General features: G+C 54.4%; 1 protein-coding gene across 7 annotated transcripts in view; it reads left to right on the top strand.

Moving 5' to 3' along the window:
- Positions 1–7,084: 7,084 nt before the first annotated feature.
- The window catches only part of TRIM9 (tripartite motif containing 9), a 68,618-nt gene continuing 59,678 nt past the window's right edge, over positions 7,085–16,024 (top strand). For all 7 annotated transcript variants that reach the window (XM_054069038.1, XM_054069032.1, XM_054069036.1 and 4 more), the window contains exon 1: positions 7,085–7,974. In XM_054069038.1, coding sequence (XP_053925013.1) covers positions 7,156–7,974 — 819 coding nt within the window. In that variant the 5' untranslated portion in view covers positions 7,085–7,155. The remainder of the gene's footprint in view (positions 7,975–16,024) is intronic.

The raw sequence follows: 16,024 nt of genomic DNA, 5'->3' as shown, positions 1-16,024 counted from the left end.
AATGTCTAATCTAAATCTTCTTCCTTCCAATTTAAAGCCATTCCACCTTGTCCTTTCACCAGCAGGGATGTGGCCCTGGTGCACCAGGAAAGGGTGGATTTTACAGCTCTCCTAATTGGGAAGCAAGCTGCAAAACTCCTTGGCTGCCCTCCAGAGCCTCTCAGCCGTTCGAGAAATGATGCAGAGGCAACTGTGATAAATACCTGCCCATCGGCACGGCTCCCACGCTCCGCTTGATCAAACACCTCTTGGTGCTGCGGCGCCCGCTGAGACAGAGCTGTGCTTGGCTTCTCGCAGAGCCATTTAGCTCCTGGAGAGGAGCAAAGGACTTGGGTTGCATCTGCAGGAGTCTGGAGGAGCAAAATTAATCCCTTCCCATGGCAGAGGACTGCCCGCTCGCTCAGTGGTGGTGGGAGGTGATGCAGAAAGAGGGGCTGTAAAACACCTGGTCAACCACCCCAGAGGGACGGTGCTGGGACAGCATTGAGATGACATCCCCAGAGATGGGAGTTACAGGCTGGGCTGTTGCTGAGGTTGACCTTCCCAGCAAGAAGCAAGGATGGAACGTAACAGGCAGCTCGTCTGGTGTGTGTGCGCTGAATCTCTACAAGGGCAGAAAACGATGCCATCAGCCTTCCAGTTACTTTCCAACGAAATGTGGCGTTTCACTGCAGACATCTCAGGATTTATGCCTGCTCGATAGCTCGAGAAAGCCAGGGTTGCCCTGAGGCTCCTCTGCCTTGGCCAGCACAGATAAGTGCTCTCTGGGTTTGGCTCACACATAGCAGGCACCTTCCAGATCCCGTCCAAGAGACCTGGAGAAGTCACTGGGAAATGAGCACTGACAGGACTTCAGGGATGAGCAAGAAACACCTCTCCTATGAAGAGAGGCTGAGGGAGCTGGGGTTCTTCAGCTTGGAGAAGTCTCTGAGGAGACCTTATTGTAGCCTTTCAATACTTAAAGAGGACTGATAAGAAAGATGGGGAAAATATTTTAGCAGGGCCTGTAGCAATAGAATCATGGAATCATAGAATAGTTTCGGTTGGAAGGGACCTTAAAGATCATCCAGTTCCAACCCCCCTGCCATGGGCAGGGACATCTCCCACTGGCTCAGGCTGCCCAAGGCCCATCCAGCCTGGCCTGGAACCCCTCCAGGGATGGGGCAGACACAACTTCCCTGGGCAACCTGGGCCAGGGCCTCCCCACTCTCATGGTGAAGAAATTCTTCCTTATGCCCAGTCTAAATCTGCCCCTCTCCAGTTTATACCCATTCCCCCTCGTCCCATCCCCACAAGCTTTTGTGAACAGCCCCTCCCCAGCTTTCTTGTAGCCCCTTCAGGTACTGGAAGGTCGCTATAAGGTCTCCTTGGAGCCTTCTCTTCTCCAGGCTGAACAACACCAACTCTCCCAGCCTGTCCTCATAGCAGAGGTGCTCCAGCCCTCAGATCATCAACCCATTCCAACAGTAGGACAAGGGGTGATTGTTCTGAACTAAAAGAGGAGAAGTTTAGACTGGACATTAGGAAGAAATTGTTTACGCTGAGGGTGGGGAGGCCCTGGCACAGGTTGCCCAAGCAGGTAGTGGCTGTCACATCCCTGGAAGCATTCAAGGTGAGGCTGGACTGGGCTTTGAGCAAGATGACCCAGTGGGAGGTGTCTCTGCTTACTGCAGGGGTGTTGGAACTGGATAACCTTCATGGTGCCTTCCAACCCAGACCATTCTGTGAGTCTGATCACTCCAATTCCTGCTGGAAATCCAAACAGATTGCTTCACCATGGCCAGAAAACATGTGGGTTGGCATGAATTCCCTGCCATGACTCTGCACATGTTAAGGTTCCCCATGGCAGGAACTGATTATGGTTAAAAAAAAAACTTGGATCAAAGCTGGGAGCCAATAAATTTTAGTGGGAGAGAGAGTTTTGTTTTCAACGCTGAAGGCACGGGGAATATCACACCTTCAGCACATCCGAACCATTAAACATTCCCCAACTGAGCCTTTGGGCAGCAGAGAAAGGAGGAAGAAGAGGACAGATTCGTCTGGTGGGATGAGTTTGATATTGCTGTTCTCCAAAATGAGTCACAGGTCGGAGGAGTGCGGCATTAATCTCGGGGGAGATGAGTAAGTGGGCAGCACGGAAAGGCAGCGGTCAAAGGAGCATCACAATTTATACTTGCAGCTTCGCTCTTCCCAGGTATCAGCAATGTTCCCTGCTGTGTCTTGATTAAAATCAGGAATTTGCCACTAGATAGAGTAAAAAAAACATAAAAATAAATGATGTCACCTTTGAAAGTAAGCATCACATTTAGATTCACGGGTTTTTCGATACATCTCACTCTGTCTGAGGCGTTGTTGAAGCATTTTGCTTCTCTTTCATGGTGTAAATACAGGCTGGGGGATAATGCGATTGAGAGCAGCCCCGAGGAGAAGGGCTTGGGCTGCTGGGGGGTGAGAAGCTCGACATCAGCAGGCAATGCATGTGCTCACAGCCCAGAAACCAACCGTGTCCTGGGCTGCAGCCAAAGCAGTGGGACCAGCAGGGTGAGGGAGGGCGTTCTGCCCCTCTGCTCTGCTCTGTGAGATCCCACCTGGAGCCCTGTGTCCAGTTCTGGAATCCCCAACATAAGAAGGAGATGGAACTGTTAGAGCAGGTCCAGAGGAGGCCATGAAGGGGATCCAAGGGCTGGAGCAGCTCCTGTGTGAGGACAGGCTGAGAGAGTTGGGGTTGTTCAGCCTGGAGAAGAGAAGGCTCTGGGAGAACTCAGAGCAGCTTCCATACTGAAAGGGGCTCCAGGAAAGCTGGGAAGGGGCTCTGGATCAGGGAGTGCAGAGACAGGATAAGGGGGAATGGTTTTCAGCTGAAAGAGAGCAGATTGAGATGAGATCTTGGGAAAAAATATTTTCCTTTGAGGTTAGGGAGACCGTGGCCCAGGTTGCCCGGAGCAGTGGTGGCTGCCCCATCCCTGGAGGGGTTCCAGGCCAGGTTGGATGGGGCTTGGAGCCCCTGATCCAGTGGGAGGTGTCCCTGCCCATGGCAGGGATGAGCTTTGAGGTCCCTTCCAACACAAACCATTCTACGATTCTGAAAGGTCTAACCAGATATGAACCAGGAGTTAATATGTAACACCCACCCTGTGCACACACAGTTGCTGCAGAGAGAAAACCTCTCTGGGGTGGCAATGAGTGATAACGAATAACCTACACAGTGTATTGTTCAAATTCCAACACTGGAGTGGTTTAGCCTGGAGAAGAGGGAGCTGAGGGGAGACCTTATCACTCTCTGCAGCTCTCTGAAAGGAGGTTGTGTTGAGGTGGGTACTGGGTTCTTCTCCCAGGCAACGAGTGATAGGATGAGAGGAAATGGCCTCAAGTTGCACCAGGGCAGGTTTAGATTGGATAGTAGGGAAAAATTCTTTCCTGACAGAGTGGTGAAGCCCTGAGAGAGGCTGCCCAGGGCAGAGGTGGAGTCTCCATCCCTGGTGGGGTCAAAAATTCTGTAGATGTGATACTTCAGGACACAGTTTAGTAGGCACAGTGGTGTTGGGCTGACAGTTGGACTTGACCTTAGAGGTCTTTTCCAACCTTAATGATTCCATGATTCTATGAAAACTAGTGAGAAGGTCTGAAAGCAGTGCTGGGAGGCAGTTACTTGTGGTGCCTTAGGAGTTTCAGCCCAGAGATGCTGTCAGACACCTCACCTCGCATTTCTGATGATGATCTTTGCATGAAGGATGAGAGTGCACTCAGCAAATGTGCTAACGACACAAGGCCAGGAGGTGTCATCAGTACAGAGAGGAAGCAGGAGGATATGCTGGAAACGGTATATGACCTCAGGGAGTGGAATGACTGCAGGGATATGGATGTCAAGGTCATGTGTGCATGCAGGGACTAATAAACAAGGATCGCTGCTGTCAGCTAAGAGCTCATCCATTCAAAATGACGGAGGAGAAGGAGGGTCAGATGTATTGTTTGATGGCAAGATGAATTACAAGCTGGCAATGTCTTAAAGTCATAAAAAACCCCAACTTTAATCCTAGGCTGCATCTGCTGAGATGGTTCCAGTAGACAAAGGGAGACAGGAGAGTTCCTGTACAAAGAGCTGGAGACACTCCATGTTGCTGTCAAGGTACCATGCATGGTATCTCCAAGCATGAGAGGAGAACACATTTCCAAGGCTTAATGCAGGTTTCCCACACGGTAGTGGAAGATCATCTGCTTGCATCGGACACCTGAGGCCTCTCCAGCAGCATGTGGGAACCTCTGGGAAGGTCCTGGGACACCCCAACAACATCCAAACCCCCTCCACACAGGAGGTGAGCAATGAGCCCTTGTCTGCTCTCTAATTTATCTCTTCAAGGTGTTGCAGGAATGTGATGAATGAAGGAGACTGCAGAGCTTTTTGTCTTGACTCATTCCTCTCCTTTATTTATCAGCTCTGGCCCAGCTCAGGGTCTCATAAATCAACGTAAACTCGCCTTCTGGCTACCCATTACCTGCACACAAACCTTCATCTGTCCAGTCCACCTCTCCCAGCCTGGACACAAGGTTCCTGTGCAGCCCAGGGCAGCGAAGGTGGGAGCCAGATGATCTATCAACCTTCCCAAGAGCACACCAGCAATCCACCTGCAGGGAGATCGAGGCAGGCTCCGTCTCTGCCCTGGTGGATGGAAATCAATCGGCATCGCAGGGATGATGCCGGCAGATTAATTAGCGACAGACAGCCTTCAGCTTCGTGTCCCACAGCTCCTCGCTACAGTTTAAGATGTGAATGTTATTGATTTCCTGAGTCCCACCTTCCTTCTGTCCTGTCATCCTTTCACTGGTGGGGATCTCAGAAAGATTGGAATTGGACATGTGTTTGCACATAAATATGTGTAAATATAGAGCAGAGGAGGTTTAAGAAACCCCTGTTGCCCAAAGCAAGTGGTTTAGGTTGTTTGTCATCAAGGTTATATTAACAAGGAGAAAATATTGAGTTGTTAAAATGGAGCTTCTCACCTACCAGTACCCCAAGTTCTTCTCCTCAGGGCTGCTCTCAATCATGTCATCCCTCAGCCTGGATTGAAACTGTGGATTGCCCCGACCCAGGTGTAGGACCTCGCACTTGGCCTTGTTGAACCTCAGGAAGAGGCGAAGGCACGAGCTGCTGTGCCAAGAAAAGAGGTGAATGTTTATGACCAAGGGTTGCTTCCAAATGCGCGGCTGCTCTCCTCTTTGTAGGGCTTTTTCCTCCTTCTGCCTATTGATACGATCAGCATGTCACTATAGCAGAAACGGCATCACAGACCCATCACGGTGAAAAACGGCCGTGGGAAACACGTGGCAGAGCAAACAAGAAGTGATGGTTTCACTTCGGCAAAAGGACAGCGAGAGGAATGAGGGCAGATGGGAAAAAATTACCAACTCTAAGAAGACAGTGAAAGGGAGCGAATGAGGAACGATCAGAAGATTCAGGAGAAGCCACAGCGCCAGTACTCGATATGGAGTAAGCAGGAGCCTGGAGAAGCAGAACCACACATAGTCACAGAATAGTTTGGGTTAGAACCTCAAAGCCCATCCAGTCCCACCCCCTGCCATGGGCAGGGACACCTCCCACTGGATCAGGGGCTCCGAGCCCCATCCAACCTGGCCTGGAACCCCTCCAGGGATGGGGCAGCAACAACCTCCCTTGGCAACCTGCTGCAGGGCCTCCCACTCTCATGGTGAAGAAATTCTTCCTAATGTCTAGAAGCAGAAAGGAGAGTACAATCAGGCCTGCTCTCATCCCTGCAGAGAGCAGGAGAGAGACACACTCAGAAAGTCCTTTTCTTATTATCACTTGTCTGTCCTTATCAGGCTGAGAAGGTGGAGTGCCTGCCTTGTGCATCGCAGCGCTTGGGTGTCTCCCCCTTTGAATCATGGAATGGTTTGGGTTGGACGGGATCCCAAAGCCCATCCAGTTCCACCTCCTGCCATGGGCAGGGACACCTCCCACTGGATCAGGGGCTCCAAGTCCCATCCAACCTGGCCTGGAACCCCTCCAGGGATGGGGCAGCCACCACTGCTCTGGGCAACCTGGGCCAGGGCCTCCCCACCCTCAGCGTGGAGAAATTCTTCCTTATGTTTAGTCTAAATCTGCCCCTCTCCAGTTTATACCCATTTCCCCTCATCCCATCACTCCAGGCACTTGGAAAAAGCCCTTCCCCAGCTTTCCTGGAGCCCCTTTCAACCCTGGAAGCTGCTCTAAGGTCTCCTCAGAGCCTTCTCTTCTCCAGGCTGAACAACCCCAACTCTCTCAGCCTGGCCTCAGAGCAGAGGTGTTTCAGCCCTCGGATCATCTCCGTGGCCTTCTCTGGACCCGTTCCAACAGCTCCATCTCCTCCTTATGTTGAGGATTCCAGACCTGGACACAGGGCTCCAGGTGGGGTCTCACCAGAGCGGAGCAGAGGGCCACAATCCCCCCCTCGCCCCGCTGACCGCGCTGCTTTGAATGAAACTCGGCTCTATTTGAGCTCAAACCCAACAGCCTCCCGCTTCAGGCGGGGATCAGTGCCGGGGGCGGGGCCTGCGGGTGGATGGGCACAGGGCTCAGCCAATCGCTGCGCAGTGTCCCGCCCCCTCGCTGTAGTTCAGTCTCCGGCGGGGGCGTGGCGTAGCACTGGGGCGGGGCTTAGCGCGGGGGTGGGGCTTAGCGAGGGGGCAGGCCGCTTGGATGGGCAGAGCGCTCAGCCAGTCACGAGGCGGGTGGGTGGACACTCAGAGGCACAGCCAATCACAACTCCCTCTCCCGCCCCCGCGCGGTCTCTCAGCCAATAGCGCTGTTGGGGGCGTAGCTTAGAGCAGAGGGCGGGACTAACGGACGGACAGGCGGTGCAGCCAATCACAGCGCATAGTTCCGCCCCCGCTCTTACGCTCAGCCAATGGCCCAGCGCGGCGGGCGGGGTTTGGCTCAAGGGAGGGGCTCTCGGACGGAAAGTCGTAGCAACCAATCACAGCGCCGCATCCCGCCCCGGCACCGCCTCTCAGCCAATGGCGGGGCTCGGGGGGCGGGGCTCGGCGCGGCGGGCGGGGCGCGCGGCGGGGCGCGCGGCAGTCGGCGCGGCGGCGCGGAGCGGCGCGGGAGCGCTCTCTTCGTCTCTCGCCTCGTCTGCGCTGCGCTGCCTCCCTCCGTCCTTCATGGAAGAGATGGAAGAGGAGCTAAAATGCCCCGTGTGCGGCTCCTTTTACCGGGAGCCCATCATCCTCCCCTGCTCGCACAACCTGTGCCAGGCGTGCGCCCGCAACATCCTCGTGCAAACGCCCGAGGCGGAATCCCCGCAGAGCCGCCGCGCTTCGGGCTCCGCCGTCTCCGATTACGATTACCTGGACCTGGATAAAATGAGCCTGTACAGCGAGGCGGACAGCGGCTACGGCTCCTACGGGGGGTTCGCCAGCGCTCCCACCACCCCGTGCCAGAAGTCCCCGAACGGGGTGCGGGTGTTCCCCCCCGCCGCGCCGCCCCCCCCCCCCGCCACCCTGGCTCCGCCGCCGCCGCCCCGCAACGCCTGCCTGACGTGCCCGCAGTGCCACCGCAGCCTGGTGCTGGACGAGCGCGGCTTGCGAGGTTTCCCCCGCAACCGTTTGCTGGAAGGCGTCATCGACCGCTACCAGCAAGGCAGGGCGGCCGCTCTGCGCTGCCAGCTCTGCGAGAAGGCGCCCAAGGAGGCGGCTGTCATGTGCGAGCAGTGCGACGTCTTCTACTGCGAGCCCTGCCGCCTGCGGTGCCACCCGCCGCGGGGTCCCCTGGCCAAGCATCGCCTCGTCCCCCCGGCCCAGGGGCGCGTCAGCCGCCGCCTCAGCCCCCGCAAGATCTCCACCTGCACCGACCACGAGCTGGAGAACCACAGCATGTACTGCGTGCAGTGCAAGAGCCCCGTCTGCTACCAGTGCCTCGAGGAGGGGAAGCATGCCAGCCACGAGGTCAAGGCGCTGGGTGCCATGTGGAAGCTCCACAAGGTGAGCCCTGGAACCTGGGGTGGCCTCTGGCGGCAGCCCCGCAGTTGGAGGGTGACCTGGTCAACACACCTCGTCCTGCGTGGACGACCTTCCTGAGGCTGGCTCCCATCATCGCCACCCACCCTCTCCCATGCCGGGGCAGCATGGTCCCTGGGCATGGGGATGCTGGCACTGGGATGATGGTGCCGTGTTTTGGTCCCTGGGCATGGGGATGCTGGCACTGGGGCGACGGTGCCGTGTTTTGGTCCCTTTCTTGAGAGGAGAGTGGTCTCTGGGCATGGGGATGCTGGCACTGGGGAGGTGGTGCTGTGTTTTGGTTCCTTTCTTGAGAGGAAGGTGGTCCCTGGGCATGGGGATGCTGGCAATGGGGAGATGGTGCTGTGTTTTGGTTCCTTTCTGGAAAGGAGAGTGGTCCCTGGGCATGGGGATGCTGGCACTGGGATGATGGTGCCGTGTTTTGGTCCCTGGGCATGGGGATGCTGGCACTGGGGCGACGGTGCCGTGTTTTGGTCCCTTTCTTGAGAGGAGAGTGGTCTCTGGGCATGGGGATGCTGGCACTGGGGAGGTGGTGCTGTGTTTTGGTTCCTTTCTTGAGAGGAAGGTGGTCCCTGGGCATGGGGATGCTGGCACTGGGATGATGGTGCCGTGTTTTGGTTCCTTTCTTGAGAGGAGAGTGGTCCCTGGGCATGGGGATGCTGGTATTGGGGAGATGGTGCTGTGTTTTGGTCCCTGGGCATGGGGATGCTGGCACTGGGGTGACGGTGCCGTGTTTTGGTTCCTTTCTTGAGAGGAGAGTGGTCTCTGGGCATGGGGATGCTGGCACCGGGGTGGTGGTGCCGTGTTTTGGTTCCTTTCTTGAGAGGAGAGTGGTCCCTGGGCATAGGGATGCTGGCACTGGGATGATGGTGCTGTGTTTTGGTTCCTTTCTTGAGAGGAGAGTGGTCCCTGGGCATGGGGATGCTGGCACTGGGGTGACAGTGCCGTGTTTTGGTCCCTGGGCATGGGGATGCTGGCATTGGGGAGATGGTGCTGTGTTTTGGTCCCTGGGCATGGGGATGCTGGCATTGGGGAGATGGTGCCGTGTTTTGGTCCCTTTCTTGAGAGGAGAGTGGTCCCTGGGCATGGGGATGCTGGCACTAGGATGATGGTGCTGTGTTTTGGTCCCTGGGCATGGGGATGCTGGCATTGGGGAGATGATGCTGTGTTTTGGTCCCTTGCTTGAGAGGAGAGTTGCCTCCACCATGGGGATGGCAGCAGCAGGCAGATGATGCTGTGTTTTGCTTCATTGCTCGAGAGGAGAGTTACCCCTCAGCAGTGGAAGACCGGGGGACGTGATGGTTTATTTTGCTCCCTTGCTTGAGAGAGTTGTTCCCCAGCACAAGGCTGTTCATCTGGGGAGACGATGCTGTGTTTAGCACCCTTGTTTGAGAGGAGAGTTGCCCCCCTGGCACAGGGATGCTGGCAGCAGGCAAAAGTTGTTACGGTTTGGTCCCTTGCTTGAAAAGAGAGTGGTCCCCAAGCGTGAGGATGCTGGCATTGAGGAGATAGATGATGATGCATTTTGCTCCTTTGCTTGAGATGAGAGTTGCCCCCAGCATGGGGAGGCTCACATTAGGGAGATGATACTGTGTTTTGCTCTCTTGCTTGAGAGGAGAGTTGCCTCCACCATAGATTTGGCGGCGGCAGGCAGATGATGCTGAGTTTCTTTCCCTTGCTTGACAGGGAGCGATGGTGAGGCGGTGCTGTGTTTTGGTCCTTTGCTTGGGAGAAGACTTCCCCCCCAACACGAGGATGCTGGCAGCAGGCAGATGCTGCTCCCAGTGGGTCCCCAAATCGTGATGGCTGGCCCTGAGGAGCTATGGCTCTGCCGAAGGAGCCAGCTGGGCCTGGGGGTGGATCAGGAGCACCTACACTACGGAGCTGGAAAAGTGATGAGCAGCGATGCTTTCCATGAGGAGGGAGGTGTGAAATCCTCTCGGGGGGGAGACAAACACGGGGATGCAGCACCAAAGCGCCGTGGGGTGCTGCTGAGGGAGGGCTGCGGTCTCCACCCGCACACCGAGTCATGGAGAGGAGGAGGGATGGCAGTGGGCAGCGCGGTAGCGGAGCCTTTTGCTGAATACTGATCAGCTCCTCTTCAGCGCTCTCACTCCCACACGCGTCCTCGCCAGAGGAGAGGATGCCAGCGCTTGCGGCAGGGACGTGGCTGTCATCAGCTCCACTCCATCCGCCCCACTGCCTCCCTCCATCCTCGCACCAGTGACCTCCTCTCCGAGGGAACTGGGGCAGAAATGACTGGGACGCGGGCAGACAGGGCGCAAGGGGATGGGCGTCAATCCAGGGATGAACATTGAAATAATTGCCCCCTGCTCCAACAAATCAGTGCTGGCAGGAGCAGGTGGAGGAACCTGTGATGAGGGGTTGGGGAGATGGAGAGGTTCCTGACCCTTCCCGTCAAAAGGATCTTAGCCAGATTGCTTTCCCGGGAGGTCTCTTCTCTTGCTTTCACCCACTGCGTGGTGGTACGTGGCCCCGTGGAGGATGCAGACTGCTGGGCTGCAGCTCTGCACCCTGTGTTGGGTCAGTGGGTGCATGCAGGGACAGGCCATCGCTTCTCATGTCACCCCTTGAGAGGGCTGGGAGAAGAGGGGTCACCTCATTCCAGTGCAGCATGAGAGGAAGGGGCACGGCAATGCCTATTGGTGCTGGAAAGGGCTTCCCCTGATCCCTTTTTACTGGGAGCAGGAACACCTCCTTCCCGGCTTCCCAGCACTCTCACAGTTCTGGAATCCTCAACATAAGAAGGAGATGGAACTGTTGGAATGGGTCCAGAGGAGGTCATGAAGATGATCCAAGGACTGGAGCACCTCTGCTATAAGGACAGGCTGAGAGAGTTGGGATTGTTCAACCTGGAGAAGAGAAGGCTCTGAGGAGACCGTAGAACAGCTTCCAGCACTGAAAGGGGCTCCAGGAAAGCTGGGAAGAGACTTTTACAAGGACCTGGAGTGATAGGACGAGGGGGAACGGCTTTAAATTGGAAGGGGGAACATTTACATTAGATATAGGAAGAAATTCTTCACGCTGAGGGTGGGGAGGCCCTGGCCCAGGTTGCCCAGAGCAATGGTGGCTGCCCCATCCCTGGAGGGGTTCCAGGCCAGGTTGGATGGGGCTTGGAGCCCCTGATCCAGTGGGAGGTGTCCCTGCCCATGGCAAGGGGTTGGAACTGGGTGGGCTTTGAGGTCTCTTCCAATGCAAACCATTCCATGATACTATGATTTGAAATTATGATTTGTATGCAATTTCTCTCCGTTTTGGAAATCGGGAGGTGAAGTCACACCTGCCTCAAGCGAGCCTGTGTTTCTGCAGGTGGTCAAAATGGCTTTTTGGGGTGACTGCAGAGTTTGACTGCTGTTTCCTGACGTTTGCTTGTTCGGGGAGGGCAAAGAGCCCATTGAGTCCATTGTGGCAGTACAGTGTAATTGGAGGAGTGCTTTCAGAAGTGCTCCCTGAGCTGCTGTGTAACTGAATCGAGGGGTGAGCTTAGTGACACTCCAAGCTTTATCCTGGTCGGGATTGGGCATTCGGAACCAAACCACCTGCGGATTTGAGCTGGTGAAGCTCCTGCAAACATATCTAGGAGTCATTTTTTGAGGAGACAGGCCTTTGGCAGCGAGACGAATTTGCCAAATGGGTGCCCCTTTTTGCTTGCAGTGAGTGGATGTAACAAGTACCCACCGCTCGCAGGAAAGGGCGAAGTCATCAGCTCTTGACTTCTCTTCTATGATTACAGCATCAGAGCAAAGCATTCCTTGGGATACATCTGTGCTCTTAATTTCTGACCCGAGGAGACTGTGAAAGGAGGTTGTAGAGGTGGGTGCTGGCCTCCTCTCCCAAGTGACAGGTGATAGGACAAGGGGGAATGGCCTCAGGTTGCACCAGCGGAGGTTCAGACTGGATATCAGGAAAAGATTTTTCACCGAAAGAGTCATAGGGGACTGTCAGAGACTGCCCAGAGAGGAGGTGGAGTCCCCATCCCTGGAGGGGTTTAAAAGATGGGTAGAGAAGGTGCTCAGGGACATGGTTTAGTGGCAGATAGGAATGGTTGGACTCAATGATCCAAGAGGTCTTTTCCAACCTAGTGATTCTGTGATTCTATTCTATGATTCTCGCCGCAATCCGCTCTGACCCGAGAGTGCCTTGATGAGCTGTTGTTCTTGAAAGCAGCATTCGCACATCGGTACGTGATTGCCAGGCTCTGGGCGATCGCTGCTAAGTGCAGCGTGGTTGACTTTGGAAAGGAGATCACAGGGCTTTTTACAGACCTCTTCAGGAGCTGCCCCAATTTTGGCTTCCCCTTGACTGATTGTGTGGTCCTTGCAGATGATTGCTTCGAAATAATCTGTGCTGAGGCACAATCAAACGTAATTCAGGGAGCTTGGATTTCTAAGCCGGACACAGATCGTGGGAAATCCTCTCTCCTCTATCTTCCTTTCAGGACAGCTGTTGGGAGAGGGGTAAATATTCAGAGAAATATAGAGGAAAATGGGTTTTTAATCTGAATCGTCCCAGTTTTGTACCTATATTGCAGCTGTCTGGATTTGATCCTGACAAGCTGGAGTGCTGCTTGGCATGTGAAAAGCAGAGGCACAAGATGGAGCTGGATCGTTTATTCTTTGCGCATTCAGGTCCCTCTTGCTTTTGCTGGGAAGTGTGTGGGGAGTGCAGGTTCTGCAGCTAAAAGGGCTTATAATAGATAAATGGATAGATAGATGCATACATACATTAAATAAGGAACTGGAAGGGACCTCCAGGATCACGCAGTCCAGTCCTCACCTATCTCTGACAGCTCTGAAATCACATCTGTCAATCAAGCTCTGTCCTATAAACATTTACCCTTGCTGATGCCTCTTGGAAAAGACTCCCAGAGGTCCATAAGCAGATGTGAAAGCTTTCTGGGTCAAGCAGTGGAGGGACAGTGATGTAAAGTAGTTATTCCTATCCATCTCTCACCAGATGTCAGGTTGTTATCCAGCACTGTTAGGTCTGGCTGTCCTCTGCAGAGCCCCTGAGACTTCTCACCCCATGGGTGGAGACCTTCCCTGGGGTGGCTCATGCCTGCCAGAGCCTGCTTTTGTCTTTGGGGTGGATATCCCGACTGTAGCAACCACAAACCTGGATTTGCCATGTGCAGGAGTAAGTTGAAGAGGTCGGTGGTCCCACAGCGAACGGTGATGGAATCATAGCATCCTGGAATGGTTTGTGTTGGGAGGGACCTCAAAGCCCATCCAGCTCCACCGCCTGCCGTGGGCAGGGACACCTCCCACTGGATCAGGGGCTCCAAGCCCCATCCAACCTGGCCTTGAACACCTCCAGGGGTGGGGTAGCCATACTTTTCTGGGAAATCTGGGCCAGGGCCTCCCCACTCTCACAGGAAAACGTTTCTTCCTGAAGTGATGCAACTTTCTGCTCTCTTTTTTTTTGTCAGCCAAGCAAGAAGCTGTGGGTTGGGATCGTGGGTTTCCTTTGGAGGAGCTCATGGGTCTTTGCCTTTTCTCTCCACTAACATCTCTTTCACATTCCTTTTGCCTTTCACCAAGGCTCTGGGGTGGCCTGCCGGCTGCTTTGCCTTCACAGGCAGATGGGGGCGGGTTAGGCAGCCTGTCCAGATCCACTTGGAGCAAAGCAGAAACAGGTCTTGACTTCAGTGGACATTAAATAGTGCTCTCAGTTGTACCGGTACCTGGGATTTCACTGCCCAGGCTGAAGGCACAAACTGTCCTTGGACTGCAAACCCCTGCAGCACCTCTGCAGATTGTAGTGGAGACCAGTGCTGTGAACTGATGCGATGGACAATGCCCTCAGGCACACAGGCTGAACATTGGGGTTGTCCTGTGCTGGCCAGGAGCTGGACTGAGAGATCCTTGTGGGTCCCTTCCAACTCGGGTATGATTCACCCTCTTGGATCAGCTACGATGATTGTTAGCAGTCAGATGCTAATTAGCAGAAGTGCTACCTAGACCTCAGCTCACTTGGCTGTCGAAGACTGAGCGAGGGGTGCAGAGAGAATGCTTCTTTTAAGGATCAAAAATCTATGTCCACTAGGAATCATAGAATGGTTTGGATTGAAAGGGACCTTAAAGATCATCCAGTTCCAACCCCTTTGCCATGGGCAGGGACACCTCCCACTGGCTCAGGCTGCCCAAGGCCCATCCAACCTGGCCTTGAACACCTCCAGGGATGGGGCAGCCACAAGTACTGTGCGCAACCTGTTCCAGGGCCTCACCACTCTCATCTGGAAGAAATTCCTCCTTATGTCCTGTCTAAATCTGCCCCTCTCCAGTTTATACCCACCCCCCCTCACCCTATCACTCCAAGCCTTTGTGAACAGCCCCTCTCCAGCTTTCTTGGAGCCCCTTCAGGTACTGGGAGGTCGCTATAAGGTCTTCTCAGAGCCTTCTCTTCTCCAGGCTGAACAACCCCAACTCTCTCAGCCTGTCCTCGTAAGGGAGGTGAATTGTTCCGGTTGGTTTGCACATTTAGACTGAAAAAGTTTGGAAAACTCTACCAGTGCCTCTCGGTTTCTGCCCAGGCATCAGAGCCACGACAGGGACCAGCAGACAGCACTATTCATTAGCTTAGTTGGCAGGACCTCAATTCTGTCTTTGCTGCCAGAGAAGCTTTTGTGTGGAGTTGGTTTCTTGGGGCACCATGACCGTGCTACTGTTGGGTCCGTGGGAATTCCTGTAGCCTACGGCTCGTGGGGAAGTATCCAAGGAGCCACTGTATGACAAAGATCTGTTTGCACTTGCAAAGTAAAATATTTGCTGCTAAAACAGAAGCAGTGAGAATTCTTAATCTTTTCCTATTGCAAGCAGGGCACTTTCCCAAGCCTTGGTTTGTTGGCCTTCCCACATCCCACCGCCCTTGCTCTGTCACCTGCCATCTGCAGCAGCAGAGCCTCTCCTGTTCTTCTCCAGCAACGCCAAACAGCCTTCCTGATTGCTCCATTTTCCTGTGACCAAAACCTGAGAGTGGCAAGTAGGCTGAGATGCTTTGAGGGCAGAAAAAAGCCAAGAAGTGTCACTGAGGTCGGTGGATTTACACCAGCTTGTGTCTGTCCAGGATCCAGAGGCAATCCTGACATCTTCATGGAATCACGGAATGGTTTGAGTCAGAAGGGACCTCAAAGCCCATCCAGTCCCACCCCTGCCATGGGCAGGGACACCTCCCACTGGATCAGGGGCTCCAAGCCCCATCCAACCTGGCCTGAAACACCTCCAGGGATGGGGCAGCCACCACTGCTCTGGGCAACCTGGGCCAGGGCCTCCCCACCCTCAGCGTGAAGAATTTCTTCCTAATGTCTAGTTCCCCCTTCCAATTTAAAGCCATTCCCCCTCATCCTTTCCCTCCAGGCCCTTGGAAAAGCCCCTCTGCAGCTTTCCTGGAGCCCCTTTCAGTACTGGAAGCTGCTCTAAGGTCTCCTCAGAGCCTTCTCTTCTCCAGGCTGAACAACCCCAACTCTCTCAGCCTTTCCTCAGAGCAGAGCTGCTCCAGCCCACGGATCATCTCCGTGGTCTCCTCTGGACTCACTCCAGCAGCTCCATGTCCTTCCTGTGCTGAGAGCTCCAGAACTGAACACGGGACTTGTATTAATTTATTTTCAGAACTGCTGTCTGTGCGAGAGAGCTGCACTTTCCGCAGTTAACAGTAACAAACAACCCTGAATATCATGTTAATCAAGGGTAATGGAGTACAGCAAGTTCTACGAGGCATTCTTGGAGCTTGCATGGCAGTCAGTGCCAAGAGATGTCCTCTTAGACATTTGCAAATGGGAATGGCCCCAGGGCTGTCTTGGAGCGCGTGTAAATCATTGCAGCTTCATCAGTTCCAGCGGGAAGTCCAAAAATACACCGACTTGATAGGAAGATGCTGTGTTGCACCATCTGTGTTTGAGTTCTCCAAAGGCTTTTAAAGCCTCTCAGCGTGCGGGCTGGTGTCTGGTGGGATCTGTCCTCATCCAGAAGGTTCTTGGGCTCTGTAAATATCAAAC

Source organism: Cuculus canorus, chromosome 5 (assembly GCF_017976375.1).
Source record: "Cuculus canorus isolate bCucCan1 chromosome 5, bCucCan1.pri, whole genome shotgun sequence".
NCBI classification, from domain to species: Eukaryota; Metazoa; Chordata; class Aves; order Cuculiformes; family Cuculidae; genus Cuculus; species Cuculus canorus.
Note: the sequence above shows the minus strand (reverse complement) of the source record. Positions and strands in the feature narration are given on the sequence as shown.